We start from the raw sequence: 16,239 nt of genomic DNA on the forward strand, positions 1-16,239 counted from the left end.
CCCTCTTCCATGTATGTGAAATGTAATGCTTGCGGTGTGCAGGACACTATCAAATGTCATAGATTGGTGACGAGTGACAGAAATATAGTAACCCTGTCATAAAATCATCACGATTCCAACAGTACTAATAAAAATAATCACATATACGAGTAAAGACTTTTTACCAGTTATTAAACATATCCTTGGCCCAATTCTGTAATGAAAACAATGTACTGCCCTTCGCCCCAATCTCTAGTGAAAATAATGTCCTTCACTTATAAACCCATGGCATTATAGTGACATAACCTGTTTGGTTGAGAAAATAGTGTCCTGCACTATACTCTGTAGTGAAAAGACTGCCCTTCGCACTATTTTCTTGTGAAAATACTGTCCTTCACCTGGACCCAATATGATAATGTAACCCTATTCTATGGTGAAAATGGTTTCCTCTGCCCTATTCTGTTGAGAAAATGCTGTCCTTTAATAAGTTGTGACATTGCTGTCCCTCCCTAAACATATTCTGAGTGAAAATACTGTCCACCACCCTGCTGTGTGGTGAACATTGTTCACTTCATTTCCGGATTTTGTTCTTTGTCACTATGATAACGATGTCCAAAGGGAAGCTTCTTTAGCTCTTGGGAGGGGATCTGACATTTGTTTGCAAAAATTACATTTTTGCACTCTCCAGCTACGCGACTTTTTTTGTAAATCAGCAACTTGTATGTTGATCGTTGCAGAAGAAAGTAAGACCAAGCATTTGCCATCCAACGTAATTATCAACGTTTCATACGAGTTCCCCGTTCTTCTTGCTACTGGTCATGCGCAGAGGTAACTGCAAATTCAGGAAATGGTATGAGCCTGATCGTTACAAACTGATGTCTTCCCCGCCAAAGACAAAGCACAATATCCCCATAATGGCAGATAGCCAGCACATGCGTGATATCACGGTTAAAATTATTTAAAATAAAATTATATAAACAAGAAACCCATGCTGACAGTGACACACGCCGCCTTTGGGACGGACCTGTTCAGGTCGTACTCAGGCTGTTCCCTGTGCCCCAACCCTTAATCTGTCACTGTGACACCCATATGGCAGCCTTGCTCATGTGACAGGTTTAAGACACGCGTCTTTCAACATCTGATGTGTCACGTAATGTCGAATGTTCAATATGCCAGACCTACAACGACAACCAAATAAGGAAATTCTGCCATATTTCAGTCTTATTTCTTCAATTTTTATATAAAAATTTGGTTGGCTTACAAATGCCACAGATTAATCCATATAACAAGAAATATGGTATTATTATGTAGAACTTTCCTTTAACCTTACATAATATATGGTCTGGAAGTCTTGGTGAGTACTTTTTCATCGTACTTAGCCTCAATCCTTTCATATTGCTCAAAAAATGTGTGCAGGAGCGATTACATTTTCTAGATTTCAGGAGCCCTCCTCACCTTTATGTCTAAATTAAGGAGAACTAGATACAATAAACTTTACAAATTACGTGCATGTGTATTTATTTTCGATTTACAGCATTAGAGTATTCCTATCTCTTTCTGAATGCTTATTTTGAGATGGTAGATCACTATTACAATACCGTAACTAGATTCAAACTTGGTATGAATCTACCTTCGCCGCCCCAAAAGCGCAGTACCGATACCGCGGTACATGTAGGTCGGTTTGCGATTTCTTACACTGGTGCAAAGTTATGGCACAATATACTGCACGCACTGTTAAGATGATCACATCAAGTGATCACATCAGGATATCAGTTTATGAATGCAATGGCTGTTACAAGACAACAGATTGTGGAAAAGTCTGTTTCTATTATATCTGTCACTGAGCGCTACAGTGGGGCCAGGCTCCATTAGCTGACAGCTATTTTTCTGGCTCCAAAATTGTCATTTGCTGTGCACTTTTTTATTTGTGTAATTGACGTTGTAAACTTATAAATGGCAATAAAGAATGCATAAGGGAAACAAATAGTTAATTACAATTATATATTTTCATTCAAAATGAAAACGGTGTAAATGAATGAGAAACTTGTAGCACCTGAGGGATAAGTTAGAGAGCAATAATTTGCATTGTGCTTGAGAAAAACTGCTGTTATCAGGGATCTCTTAGCCCATTTTGTGTTTGTTTTGATTCGAAGGAACAGGCTAATCAGACAGTTGAATCATTTCCAGGCGGTTCAGTCGTTTCGTCAAAATGCGGTAACCTTCGTTTCAACGAGTTCACACTCTGTACAAGTATCTGTCCCTTTTGCGACTTTCTCGTACCGATCCTTATCTTTGATGTTGCTGACCCCTCCAGTGCTGCCGCCAAAGAGTAAATAGTGTTGAACGATAAATACGACATCAAAAACAATAGTTAACAATCCCAGTCCGAACTTGGTAGGGTCTCCAACTATCGATCCCCAATCATCTGTGAATGAGAGCAAAGAAAACCACATATGGGAAGGTTAGCGTACAGTATGGGAATTCCATTTCTCGCCTGGCAAATACAGATACTCTAACACTCAATCCATACTAATGTACAGCATGTAGCCAGGTGAATACTCATTTTGCAGTAAGATTTCTTTGAAACAATTTCTTGGGTTACTTGAAATATTAACTTTTCAAGTGTACTGCGGTGTTCACCTTCAACTGGGAGCAACGATAGTCCAGTTTCCCGTCATGGTCGACTCAGTCATCAGTCCATAGTATGATATCATGCATTTTCGCCTTACAGTAATTTTCGTGAGTACCCCCTTTCTATTACAGAGAAACTTTTCAAAAGTCTTGGTGATGAGTCAAAATTACCAATTTCAACAACACTTGACACCCTCCCTTGAAATGATAATAACATACAACATTCAAGTGTGCTTATTTTTATGAATTGATTGTGAGAAAATAATGAGCGATATTTGAAAGGTCGCTATATCTTTTCTCTCACTAGACACATGCATTCCATCGTTGGAGGGACTGTGGGCTATGAAAGACGACTGACACCTTCAATGCTCTAACTTATCCTATTCTATATCGATCACCGAGTTTGTCGGTGTGTTTGTTTGCACTTCTTTCCTCGTCATCTGTAGGTCCCTGTCTTTGCCCTCCTCCGCTAGCTGCGTCTCCCCACTCTTGGTTCTCCGTCAAAACTGCAACCGCTTCTTTTTTTCACAGGTAGGACTCACCGTAATTATATGCTATGAGAAGCATCTGTAAAAGGCTCAGAATTCCTCCAGCAAGATCATACAACACAGAACCTACACTCCAACCAGCAGTACTTTTCAGCTTGCAATTCAGGTACATCTGCAAGTCAATCCAAAAATGATTTTACAGCCGTTACGATGGTCTCTACGTAGCCTGAATGTACAATAGTTATTACTGGTAATTGTTAAAGTTTTCTCGGATTTTTGCTCAACAAGAAATGCGGAAATTCATTCTGTTACTCACAGTAATACCTGTACGGACATAACGGGCGGTGAATGTTATTGACGAATAAATTTATGGTAAAGAACTAAATTGACTTTGACAGCTTGCTGTATGTATTTATATATTTCACTATCAATCTGGAACAATGCAATCATTTCCTCAAAATTTAATAAAGCATTTTCAACCATTGTAGCTTAAAATGATATTTTTTGTTATATAATAACATTAAGGTAGAATGCGCCTCGGGGACAGACATTCGGACTCTCAAATTTTTACAGTGCTTTTGGCGCTATCACTTTTTGGGCTCATTTTAAAGCTCTTGGAATACGGAAAAGAAAGCTTAGTTAGTGGACGATTATGGCAGCCCTGCCCACAACTAGAGTAAACAAATTGCATATCGACACTCTAACAACCTTTTTTCAATGATATTTCACCCTTGAACTACACTACCGTCGTGTATACTTGCCATGACGTACCTGTGGTATGTATCTGAGAGTTACCCCAAGTTTGATATACGAGATGTAGAGGAGATAATTCAAGATAGAGATATAGTCAGTTGAGAGAGTAATTACTAACCCAACCAAGGATAGAATTGTCGAGGCTACTGTCAGAACGATGCAGACTTTTGAAAGCTTCTGCCCACCACGCTGTGCAATGAAATTAGAGTGTAATAAATATTACTGTAGAATGAACTTTGCAAACATGTTAAGCTCCTCAGCCTACAGCAATTATGAACGCCATGCCAAACCCAGGAGTAATAGTAAATGAGGTGATATTACACGACACTGAGTCAACGTTCCGAATAGACTAGAAAGCCTGTATAACCAAACAACCAGTGTGCGAAATTAACGTCGGTCCGACAGTCCGAGACCGACAGATTTCTCGTCGGGCTGAAAGTAATTAGCAACATGTCGGTCCATATGACCGACTGGAATTTGGAATAAATGATAAAAATTTCTCCATCAAGACCAGTAACAGATGCAGATGATGACTGACTTTGAATCATGTGATTCAGACTTGAATGTCATGCACCTATCAATGTTTTCCACCGTGGGAGTGCGGGGCAACAGGGGATATTGATCGCACTATGTGTCCTGGTAGTGGGGAATTCCGATCTATGGTGCGCCAGACAGACTGGGGGTAACAATGTCGCAACATAGTAATTTTTGTCTTACGACGATTTACATTTACGAAGAGTCTAATCCCTACTATCGACGCGCATAGCACGGTGCAGCTAATTACATTCAGATCAGTATGAATTACGTCCGTGCACGCAGATTCTATCAATGGAATGGATTGATTTTGGTGCAACAATGCGATACAATATTATAATATTTATACTCGACTAGTGAGTGTAACCCTGGTAATGTTAGCATATCTTGTCATATGACAACAACACCCAGAATCACTTCACTAGTTCCACACTTTAAGTGTTCGGAATTTACATGTACACAAATGTACATAATACAGCCCTTCATTTTATCAAACTGACTCCGTTTTCTTTGCATTGATTTTCAATGGAAGCGTTCAAAACATAAACGGTTCATAGAAGAGTTTAAGACAAAAACCTACTACGAATATAGCGCTGTTAACTAAACATATTTGGTTTTGAACATCGAGGTATTTTTTTACGTCCATGGTTTTGAACTACGCCCGATACAAGGATTAGATGTTACACGACAGCCCAATTGTGCTACCTGCAGTCAACAGTCAAGTTCACGTTTCGCTACGTTTGTTTGTGGACCGCTAGAACATTTTGCTTGCTTGTTGGTCTTCAACCAAAGTTCACAGGGCCGACTGTTACCACGATATATCGTGATAACAAGTGTACATTTTATAAAACAGAGCAGCCTTATCATAACAGTTTGGTAACGGTTTTGTCGAGTTGCAGGATTCGTCGCGTATACTTTCAGAGCCAGAGTGTAGGGCTTCAAATTTTTTCGATGTATACCGTTTTACGACAGGCATGCAAAACTCACCATCATCCTGGGCTGTAGGCCTAAATGTCGCAAAAAATTACGTCTTTTAAGATTTTACGGTCACATTAACCGATCGTGTGGCGATCGTTTTCAGCAGTATAGCGTGTCTGTCAAACTTTTTCAGAGTCATTTTAATAACTTTAAGCTTTCAAAGGGCGATTAGACCCAGCAATCGCTCAGGCAAAACTTTTCGATCAGAAAATATCATTCATTTCCGCGAGTGGCGACGTGTGCCATTTGTGTTGTGTGCAATGTCTATAGGCTAATCGAGAAAACAATTACGATACTTGTCCTTTTAATTAAAAGTATAACTTCATCTGTTTCTTCATGAATGCAACAGAGGACACATTTAAGCATATTTATTTTTTTGGAAAATTTTGAAACTAATCCATATGTCATATCAAAATACATACCAAGTATTTTCTCCCTTCCGTTTTACATTACAATAAAAAAGACGCAGTGATCAATGTTTACATAAAAAATTATTCGATACACTCCCCTTACTCATGACTGTTTTCAGGGTACTAAGCTATTCACTCACTCTTCTACCACTCGCGTCGGCTATTAAATTTCAGAAGTGATTTTCAGCTCGCCAACCATTTTAAAATCACAATATCACATGCCCTGGTGTAGTGTACAATTGTACACAGCCATGTAGAGAACATCATCCCCCATAGAAAGTCATGAGAGACAAACTCTCTCGCTTTCATCATCCGCATGTTGTCGTTTTATGGTCCGGGAGTTGGGGATAAGACATGGCTAGAAAAAAAGTCAAATTCTCCTGTTAGTCCCATAGTCCCCCAATGGTGGAAAACATTGATAAATGTGTGCGCATGACAGTGAGGAAGATGAGGGCTGTGATCTTTTTCAGATTCAAGATAATGTAGATCAATGATTCATGATCATTCACTTACACTATTCTGTAATCTATGTGAACAATAGTCCTTTTGAGTGAATACTTACTGACTCTATTGATACATGAAAAATTAAATATTACAACATTCATGAGCATAGTATTAGAGGAGAGAGTGTTGACTTTAATTGTCGTTAAGAGAGTGTAACGTCCTCCCCGTAGGGATTTTATCTCGAAGCGTCCCTCACGTGGCCATGGCGTCAGAAGGTCATTGACTCAAATCTTACGGGAGGAGATAAGAGATAGTGTGACATTTTATGGTTAAGATTTCAATGAGAACAATCGAGTACGGGATATTCAATGGTGTGATATTGTTTAATCTTAAGAAACGATCAAAGACTGGCGGAAAAATGACCACGTGATAACCATAGTAATGTAAGTTTACAGACGTATTTAACTGTGTTGCGAATTTACACTAGAGACGATTAATTTCGTACTGATAAAAGTATATAAGTATCGACTATTCTTTTTTGAGTTTTGAAAATAGACTTTTTAGTGCAAATGAGTGTATGCGTGGCGTGATCTTGCTGTCTTGTACGTTAAATCGTCTGGATCTGGTACATTTTTGAGCTTCCTTTAATCACTTCCTTTTATGACTCTACTATATGTAATGTTTATTATTATTTTTTTTTGTTTTTGATGGTACATTTATTGTCCAGCGAGGACGCTGCTTTTGAAAAGTGTGGGAGAGTGTCACAGTCTTAAATTTCTCACATCGAACGTATATTTTCTACCTAGTACCGAGTGACACAAACAGGGTTTTATGATATTGATTTATGCTGTAATATCTCCCACGTCAGCATTTTACACGTCAGCATCTTTCATATCATGAAGAGTCAGCATTTCGTTGTATCACGAGATGGTGTGTCAACAGAATACAATGTGTATTACCGTTTGAGTAAAGGTAGATTACGTATCGTAGTCAACGATATGTTGACTCTGCAAACTTACAGTCATTGTAGGCACTTTTATTGCCACCTGGATTGTCACCTTGAAACATCACGCGTTGTACATATGTACAATACGTACAAAGATGCTAACGTGTAAAATGCTGACGTGGGAGATATTACGTCAATATCATAAAACCATGTTTGTGTCACTCGGTACTGGGTAGAAAATATACGTTCGATGTGAGAAATTTAAGACTGTGACACTTAACAACTGCATTTATTGAGGACCGGCAGTTTTCTGTAAGGACCTGAAGCTTGTGGCTTGGTGCAGGCCCTTATGACCTGAAGCTATTTTCTCTTAATTTCGCACACTGCAAACAACCATGATAAAGTCACAGCAAAACTGAACAAAGAACCACGATGCACTAGCCTCGATGTCTGTGGTGATAATAATTAGTAAGTGAATACTGATATTGATATAAAGATGATAATTATACATATCATTATTTTGTAATTGCGGTAATGATAACATTATCATGCTTCTCAAAATAACCATAAACATGTGAAGCCCTGGTGGTTCATAGCCTGTATCACAGGGGCATGGATTTAAAACAAAAAAGAGTGAGGATGCTTACTTCGTACAGAGCAATTTGTATCAATACGACCACTGACAAGACCAACCCATGTAAGGTGAACATGACGTCATTAAGCTGCACTGGGTTGACTCCGTGGGGATGTGACTCCTGGTACTCGTCCTTCAATACAGAGGGAAGAAAACGTTGGTTTATATCTAAAAAACACACTTGAATACAGGCGAGCGCACACTGAAACCTACATAACGATGAACGTATAGACTAGGCTTCTCATAGGAGAGAGTCAATCTATAATCATGTTGCGGTCGCTATATTAAAGCAGCACTATAGAGACAACGGGCCATGTTCTCGTACACCGAGAATCGCTCTTGAAGTGACGGCGTATCATATCGACACAGCCTGCTATCATCCGATATCCGTTGAAGTGTATTACTTTTAGTTTGAGTATGAATAATTAGCTTGATTGGTATATTCTAAGAGATAAGTACCGGTAGATTATGAATTTGCAAACTTTCAGATAGTATTCGTCAACTTTAAACAGAGCGACAGAAAGTGATAGTGAGAAACATGAAAGGGTTCAAAGGAAGACAGAAACAGAATGAGACGGAAAAACGAATAGAGAGACGAACGTGAGACAGACAGACAGACAGATAGAGTTAGATCACACTCACCAAAACCGCAGGTATCCAGTACATCCCAACATTGTAAGCACCATATGTGACATATCCTAGAGTCGTATACGCGAATAAGTCGAAACTCATTCCGACAACACTGCAAAATTTTGAAAACAAGTGGAAATGAGAATTGAGCACTATTGGTCAAATTTCTGTTACCGTATATCGCAACTAGGACCACTACACCTGCCAGGATATTTTTCAAATTATGTTGTGACGTTTTCTATAATTTTAGTTCATTGTTTTGTGTGTGTTTTTCTATAAATGAAAGTCATGCACTAGCAATATTTAAGCAATAATGCACCCCCTCCCGGCCCATAATGGACGAAAGCAAACTTTGCACGACATAATGTACGAGGCGAAGCCGAGTACATTATGGAGTGCAAAGTTTGCTTGAGTCCATTATGGGCCGGGAGGGGGTGCATTATTGCTATTATTTTATAGTTTTGGCAATGCCAGTGAATTTGTAGTTGTAGAAAACGAATAAAAAAGGAAATTTAAACTGAGTTTGAAGCCAGTGAGCGTCGTCCAGCATGATCGGCCCTGACTCTGTGCATATTACATGCACTCCACACTGCACAGTGCACTGCACTGAACACGCACGTTCAGCACAAAAAATGACTACACTTTCACGGTTCATTTTGAATTGAAAAACGATGTGTTTTCGAAGGAAATGAAACGTAACTGCATCCCTACCGTCTATATCGAACTTGAAACAATACCTTTAAATATCATGCCATTCAAAAAGCCGACACGGTGAAATGCGAGAGATAAAGAAAACGGAATGTTCATCAGTATGATCAGCGCGCTGCATCAGCTGGTCAATACGATCATTATTATGTCGCTAGTAGTACAGCATTCATTGCAAACGATATCAACAGAGTTTAACATTGTTATTCAAGTGTTTATATTTCAATAATAATTGTGTCTATAAATTTAATTTTCGATGACTTCTTGAGAAGAGCTATTTTATTTCGGCGAACAACAGAACTTGACGTAAACGGGAGCTTGAAAGGTACAGTTGACAAACATACTGGAGGGTTTCGGTACCGTCGCGATATCGAGAACAAGGCAAGGTAAAATCACAGACATTGAGAAAAAAACGATGAATGAAAGTTGTCTCCGATTACAGTCAGTGCATCAGAATTAGGTGGCCGAGATGTTAGATCAGTCAACGGTCGTCATGATTGTTGGTAGTAGCTGACCTTGGACCGAGACTTTGAATGGCTCTGTTTTATATCCGTAGACACTTCCGGTCAAGGTTGATGACAGCAAGCTGCCGTTGTTGGCTGGTTCGAGTGGCCCTTTCATGCCTGCATCGTTTACAATGCCACTGACATACATAATATGCCATGTGTCAAACCCAGTATCGTCTAGGAGTTTGCAAACGTACTGAGTTCTGTTTCACCTATACGGCAACGAAGCGAACACTATGTTGTCAACAAACGTGGTAGTACAACCAGCTTATCGGACGGGGACTGCATGCTGAGCGCCAGCCTGACAGACGGACAAATGCGTGCGTGAGGACTCAAAAAATGTGATAAATCGTTCAGTAAAACATTATTATCAATATTGTGCACCATTATCAAGATTTATGGTTTTGTGTATTACATGGTTTATCCGATACTTTCCCTCCTTTTAAATGCGCAGTCCTTTTTTCGTTTTCCAAAACAAAACTTGCTCGCTGTGGGGCCGCAATGCTGAATAATGGAATACATTATCAGTAATAATGTATGGTATGACGTCACAAATTCACTGGTATTGACAAAGCTATAATATATTTCTACTTTAGCTTAAGGAGAAGTTCGCATAAGGCTATGATGATCGATGTTTTATAAGCGATAAGAAACTGTCATGTATGGAGAGCTTTTCCCTGTGAGAAGAGTTGCCTTCCCACAATACTTCACCTCTTCCTGCGGTAGTTGAGAATGGCTTGTGGATAAAATGAAATTGACCAGGCAGCGAAGTACGCCCACCCTACGACAGCGCTTATCACATTTAACCAGCCATGTTTGACAACTTCCACTGGAACGAATGCCTGGGTTAACCTGAAAAAAAGATTAAATTTGCTCTTTATTAAAACCCTTGCTGCGATCTGTTTGTCTTTTCAATTCTTTTGCTCTTTTTAGCTGAAGTTTTTGTAATTTCCACGGGAAAAAAACGTTTCTTTATTATTTATGATAGATAGGCATACGGCATCCAACTTTCGTCAACGCGGGGAAGACTTACACAATTGCCCTGCCGTGCAGCCAATGACGAACTAGTCAAGTGAATGCATTGCTGGAGCCTATAGATATGTTCATATGTTCACTATTACTTATGCATGGAAGTGCTTCACGTAATTACACAAGGTTATAAGATGCAAGCGTCGTATATTTCACTTTGTCTCTATTCAGCGCAACTCTTAGGCACTCTTCAGTCCCCTAAAACTCCCATCTCGGAGGCCATGTGAGTTTCCATCGTGTGCATCTTTCACGGACTAAATATAGTGCAATGCACCTACCCTTCTAATTCACGCGAGGTGTCATTGAAGTATACAACACAAGAACCAGGATTGTTCGGTGTGACGTCTATTCTCAATGTAGTTTTGTTTGCAGGCCATATCACCTGTAAAAAAACAACGATAAAACAGCAATCGACCTCGCTGTAATTTGTAGGGAAGTAGCTCCCTCCCTCCCTACCTCCCTGCCTGCCTGCCTCCCTCTCTCGTGTCAATGATAGACACAATATTGCTTTCCGTACATATAGTTCGAAGTTAGAGTTTCAGATGTTTCTCACACGACTTCAACGATAGCTTTACCTCGTGACTCTGTAGACTGCAAGATTGAAAGCTTCAGTCGTGTATGGGTAGCCCGCCACCTCCAACCCTTACCGGTCGGGCATCGATGGCGGAGCAGGCTAGCTACTCATACACCATTGCATATACGTATGTTTTTTCGACGTAAATCGAACATGATTGTGTAACTTATGGAACTATACATTTGGCGAGGTATCAAATGATTACATGGACTTACGAGTCCGGGGATGCTTGCTATTCGGGGACTGGTGCTCACTGGAAGCAAAATAACCGGTTCCTCGACCGCAAAAGTAGTTGTTATGTTGAAACCGGCGGAGCCATTGACCTCGATAACAATGGAGGTCGGTGATAGGGTGATACTGCTTTCTTGCGACTCAGAAACAAGAGCCTGGTTTATCGTCCACATTGAGCAGGCCAAAAGGAAAAACTTCAGTAACATATTTCCTTCCGTATCCTGGGAGATAACACCCTGATTCCACTGCCTGAGATTCAACATATGAAGAGACTGTGTGAATGTCGAGAGTGACTCAAGTAGGGAGTAAAACTGACACACAAACGCAAGCGATGGTCAAGATTGGGACTTGTGGCATGGCAAAATGTTATGTCCACGGTTTAGGAGAACATATAATATTTCACGTTCCGAGAAAGGGGTGTTATATTTTTGGAAAAAAAATTCAAACATGGCTTATTTTAAAGCATAATAATGTCGTACTTTGCATGAAGAAAAGAAAAACACACCACGGAGATAAAAAATAATAATGCATTACCAATATACCTATAATGCCATTTCATTTGGACGTTCCGGAATATGGTATAATGACATCATTCATTTTCAGTTTGAGTTCTTGTCGGTCAATTTTTATTCTCTGCCAAGGAACTACATTTATTGATGGCAAATGTGTACAGAAATCTGAAGGTCATTTAAAAATTACACTCTGTGCAGACGCTAGGTAAAAAAATACTCCATATATATATATATATATATATATATATATATATATATATATATATATATATATATATATATATATATATATATATATATATATATATATATATATATCGAAGTATACATATATCGAAGTATACAGATGTCCTCGTGGGAATCTGTTTATATATATATATATATATATATATATATATATATATATATATATATATATATATATATATATATATATATATATATATATATATATATAAGTCTTCCAGTCCCTTACCGCCAGATATCAAACGATTTAACATTGTATTGATTCTGCCCTTCATTCACCTCATAGTATTTAATCGCAGAGTTCAGCTTATGTTCTTTACCATGCATATGTCGACCATGGACGCACCAAAGAAGGCCCTACAAAGACCGTGAAAGCTCGTTGTATTTTGTCTCTTTGGGGTGCTTTGAAGAAAGGTGACGGGTACGACATGTAGTAAGTCCATGGTCACACCTTGTGCTTATGCATGTTGAAGATTTGATGGAGTTTGATCGAACACCCTATTGCTACCGAATGCCCAGTCTGTATATGTAACATTAATATTGGTACTCTTTTACTCAAGATCCTTAACTTGCGCATCCACTCGGAGTGCGGCTGACGAAGGAAAGAGGTATTGGTTAATTTTCTGTCCTTAGCGTCCGCAGCTGTTACGAAAAAATTTGTGTTGCTCACAAGGTCAAACTTCTGACACGAAAACAACAAATATTATGAAGGAGTGAAGCGGTAACTTTTACACGCGGCATGATGACAGTGATAAGAATTCACTCATAAGAACTGTAATTAAGAGATACCACTGGTACTTAGTTGTTTTTGATTGAAGATGAATTCGTCGGTATGGAATGGAGGTTTACGGCTACGCTTACGAACTTTGTTCGGTATATAAACATCAGTTCGGATCTCGTCCGTACTCAAGGATGAAATATTGTTCCCATTCACAAGAATTCCCGTTTAGTCTCTATACTTTCGCACGTGCTGTATATTTTCTGTAAAGATTTGACGTGTGTTGTATTCTATTATATCATACCATTATATTGATGGCGCAAATAGTACTGCGATCTGATTGGTCGAGACGTGAAAATAAGCGTGCTATATTCGCAATACAGTATGGTCGGGGCGGGGACGAGCACTGAGCAGGAGAAAGGTCCCCTTTTTGACGTTTCAAGTCAGAATTTTGATTTAATATTATGACATAATAGCAATGAACCACCTCAGCAACGGGTATACCACTCGATTTTGACCATTCACTCCATATACTGTATGCACTCGCTATCGCTCGTGTACATATGTCGTGACCTGATGGTCAAAATCTTTGCACCGGCGAAGTAGGAGTGAATAGTCTAAAAATATGATATTATTTATGTAATTATTAAAAAAATCGCTGTACGTGTATGAGTTATGCTGACATAGGCGGCCGGCCGGGGCGTCCAATGTACTAGAAGTATACTTTGTATACACATATAGCGATTTTATCGAGTGCTGCTCCGGAGAAAGGCCCGGATGAAACACTAACTTGGTTTAGTGATATCAATATTTCATGATTACGATTTATTATTTTTAATAAGTACATAAATAATATCATATTGTTACTAAATTCACTCCCAATAAGCCTGTGAATCTTGTGGTACACCGTCGCTTGGTGTGGTATATTGCTTAAGTAGCACATCGTGACGTGATAATCTTCGATGGCGATATACAGGAACGCGGCTAGAGGTACCTAGGTATATACCATTTTATAAATAAAAGCGTACGCTGTCGATTAGGTTTACCTATATTTACTGAGTTTTGTTTGGCCACCACCGAGGGTCATCAACATCAAATTTAGACCAGTAATCGTGATTTGCACACAGCAACCATTATCAGCCATGAAACAATAGTACAATAAATTACCCACAATGCTGTTTCATTTATACCAACGACATTAGTTTTCTTTTAACTTTTTCAGTTGTGCATAAAAGCAATAATGTGAAGTCTCAAGATAATTGATTAATTATATTTATTAAAAGTACGTTGAAATATTGTAGTATAAATTTCAAAGAAACCATTAAATAACCATAAAAGTCACATTCTGCAGGTACTACAAATGTCACAGTTTTGGGAAGTAAGTTATGACCAACTCAAGGGGTCATTCTCTGAAAAACGTTAGCATGTAAATTTCTTTCGTCTCTTCTAGTTGGAAAAAATCAATATCCTTTTGTTTCATAAAACAGGTGCAACTAGTCTCCCTACTTTTCATCTCTTTAATTTTTGTATGGCTGAGGACACAATCAGTGGAAAATTTACAAAAATGCTATCTCCTCTCTCAATCAAGCACAATTTTCTTAATCCTTTAAAATGGGAATTGAGAAGAAAGGTGACGTCCTTAAAAGTACGTTTTCAGAATTTTTACAGCTTATCCAGGAATTTGTCTACACATGGGAGACATGGTAGATTTCACAGCGGAATCTAAGTTGGTACAAATCATGATGCATTATGGGAAATCTCTAGTACTGTGTGACGTTCAGTACAGTGACAGAACGTCGGGAAGAGGCAGGTTGGTCGTCAGTAATGATGGAATTCTAAATACTAAGATTTTTTGCACAATTATCTGGACTGTCACGACTGTTCCGTATTCGATTCTTAACGATATAATTCATGGTATATAAAAGAATTTGATAAAAAATGTCTATTAGTCAAATGAAACTTTATAATGCAAGCTACGTCTACCAGAGACTTACCGGCTCCTCCTGTTACCACAAAAAATACTCGCTGAAAATTCACTGAAAACCGACGGGTCGTTCTTCTACAGATATGGACAGGCAGGCAGACAGACAGACAGCTGTACGACCTTGTACTGTTGTATGTAAACAAAGGACTTGAAAGCAGCTCTTGATATCCAATTGTTAAAAAAATGAAAGGATAATTGGTGGTTTTAGAAGATAATATATTCATCTTTTGCTTGTGATCACTCTTGATCGATACAAGAGCTAAGTATCCGTTTTTTAATTCTTGTTATATCCGCATCTTTGACCGCTACGACATAACGACAGAATTCCTGACTTTGACTACTACGACAGTTCAATAATTTCGCTGGACAACATTTGGTTTTGACACCTTTTGGTCAATTTTTATAGCTGGGAATGCAAGCAAATTATACTAACCAATTTGGATACCTAGTACCTCAACCACGCACCATACACACGGTTTCAGTGCGGCCCCTGCATTCTTTCCTTTGTGGATGAATTTTCGTCTGTGGACCTTTTATATGTAAACTTGAGTACCTTATCTGATTCGACTGTTCTGTTTGATTTCACGTCATTTTGGATAGGTGTGAGAACCACGCATATGGTTGTACGACCGTTTGATGTCAACTCCATTATCAAATGGTTATATCTCATACTGGTGGGATAAGGCCTGACACGATAATAAAGCTCTAGGGCATGACATGATTAAAATCTCCTCAAACTAATATGACATGTAAAGTGAGGTGAGGAGTTAGCGTTAGAAAATGTTATCCATCTCAAGAAAGAAGAGGCGAATACTCGGCCGCGTGAGGGCGTTTTGGTCCACCCGAACAAAAAAAGGTGCTCACACAAAAAGTTTCGAAAATGGTCGAATTTTCCCGTTTTTTCTCTCAAAATTCAAATAAATAAACTTGCGTTGCAGATTTAGCTTCAAGCATACAGTTGCCCTTTTTTCGACATACAGCTACCTAGCAGGTCAATTTTTGGATGAAAATCCTCCACAGGTAGGTAAGCCGATAAAAAAACTAAGAGTGTATTGACATTACATTCTTTGTAGAAATTTAGCTACGAAATAATCGGACATCTTCCCAAAACTAATCGGCACAAAGGCAGCAAAGCCTTGCACACCAAAAACTCTTTTACTCCGATGTACTTGTAAAGTCAACGACCCTGAGTGATCAGGTGTCAATCCACAGTGCAGAAAATGGTTTGTTGTTCATAGACTCTCGAGAGTCTATGGTTTGTTGCCTTGTGTTTGTGCCCTGTCTGAACTTTTTCCAATATCGATAGA

The 16,239-nt window shown here is 38.9% G+C and overlaps 1 protein-coding gene across 3 annotated transcripts; it reads right to left on the bottom strand.

Annotated features, from left to right (window-relative positions):
- Nucleotides 1–1,520: 1,520 nt before the first annotated feature.
- Nucleotides 1,521–15,085, bottom strand: LOC139138523 (cystinosin homolog). Of its 3 annotated transcripts, XM_070706928.1 has the most exons (9): nt 14,943–15,085; nt 11,457–11,721; nt 10,946–11,049; nt 10,350–10,490; nt 8,440–8,539; nt 7,811–7,930; nt 3,870–4,040; nt 3,153–3,270; nt 1,521–2,404 (listed from the first exon to the last, which is right to left on the bottom strand). In XM_070706928.1, the coding sequence occupies exons 2-9, from the start codon at nt 11,676–11,678 to the stop codon at nt 2,184–2,186; spliced, it is 1,197 nt and encodes a 398-aa protein (XP_070563029.1). In that variant the 5' UTR covers nt 11,679–11,721; nt 14,943–15,085; the 3' UTR covers nt 1,521–2,183. The 3 variants fall into 3 exon arrangements, with proteins under 3 accessions (XP_070563029.1, XP_070563030.1, XP_070563032.1); XM_070706929.1 differs by lacking the exon at nt 10,350–10,490; XM_070706931.1 differs by lacking the exon at nt 3,870–4,040.
- Nucleotides 15,086–16,239: the final 1,154 nt, after the last annotated feature.

Source organism: Ptychodera flava, chromosome 8 (genome assembly GCF_041260155.1).
Source record: "Ptychodera flava strain L36383 chromosome 8, AS_Pfla_20210202, whole genome shotgun sequence".
Classification (NCBI taxonomy): domain Eukaryota; kingdom Metazoa; phylum Hemichordata; class Enteropneusta; family Ptychoderidae; genus Ptychodera; species Ptychodera flava.

What these genes read in the sequence shown, in the direction of transcription:
- LOC139138523 (XM_070706928.1), bottom strand. Translation starts at nt 11,678, where the DNA reads ATGTTACTGAAGTTTTTCCTTTTGGCCTGCTCAATGTGGACGATAAAC. An exon ending in TAGCAAGCATCCCCGGACTC is followed by an intron (nt 11,050 to 11,456) that starts GTAAGTCCATGT and finishes GTTTTTTTACAG; the next exon opens with GTGATATGGCCTGCAAACAA. An exon ending in ACTGGATACCTGCGGTTTTG is followed by an intron (nt 7,931 to 8,439) that starts GTGAGTGTGATC and finishes TCTGTATTGAAG; the next exon opens with GACGAGTACCAGGAGTCACA.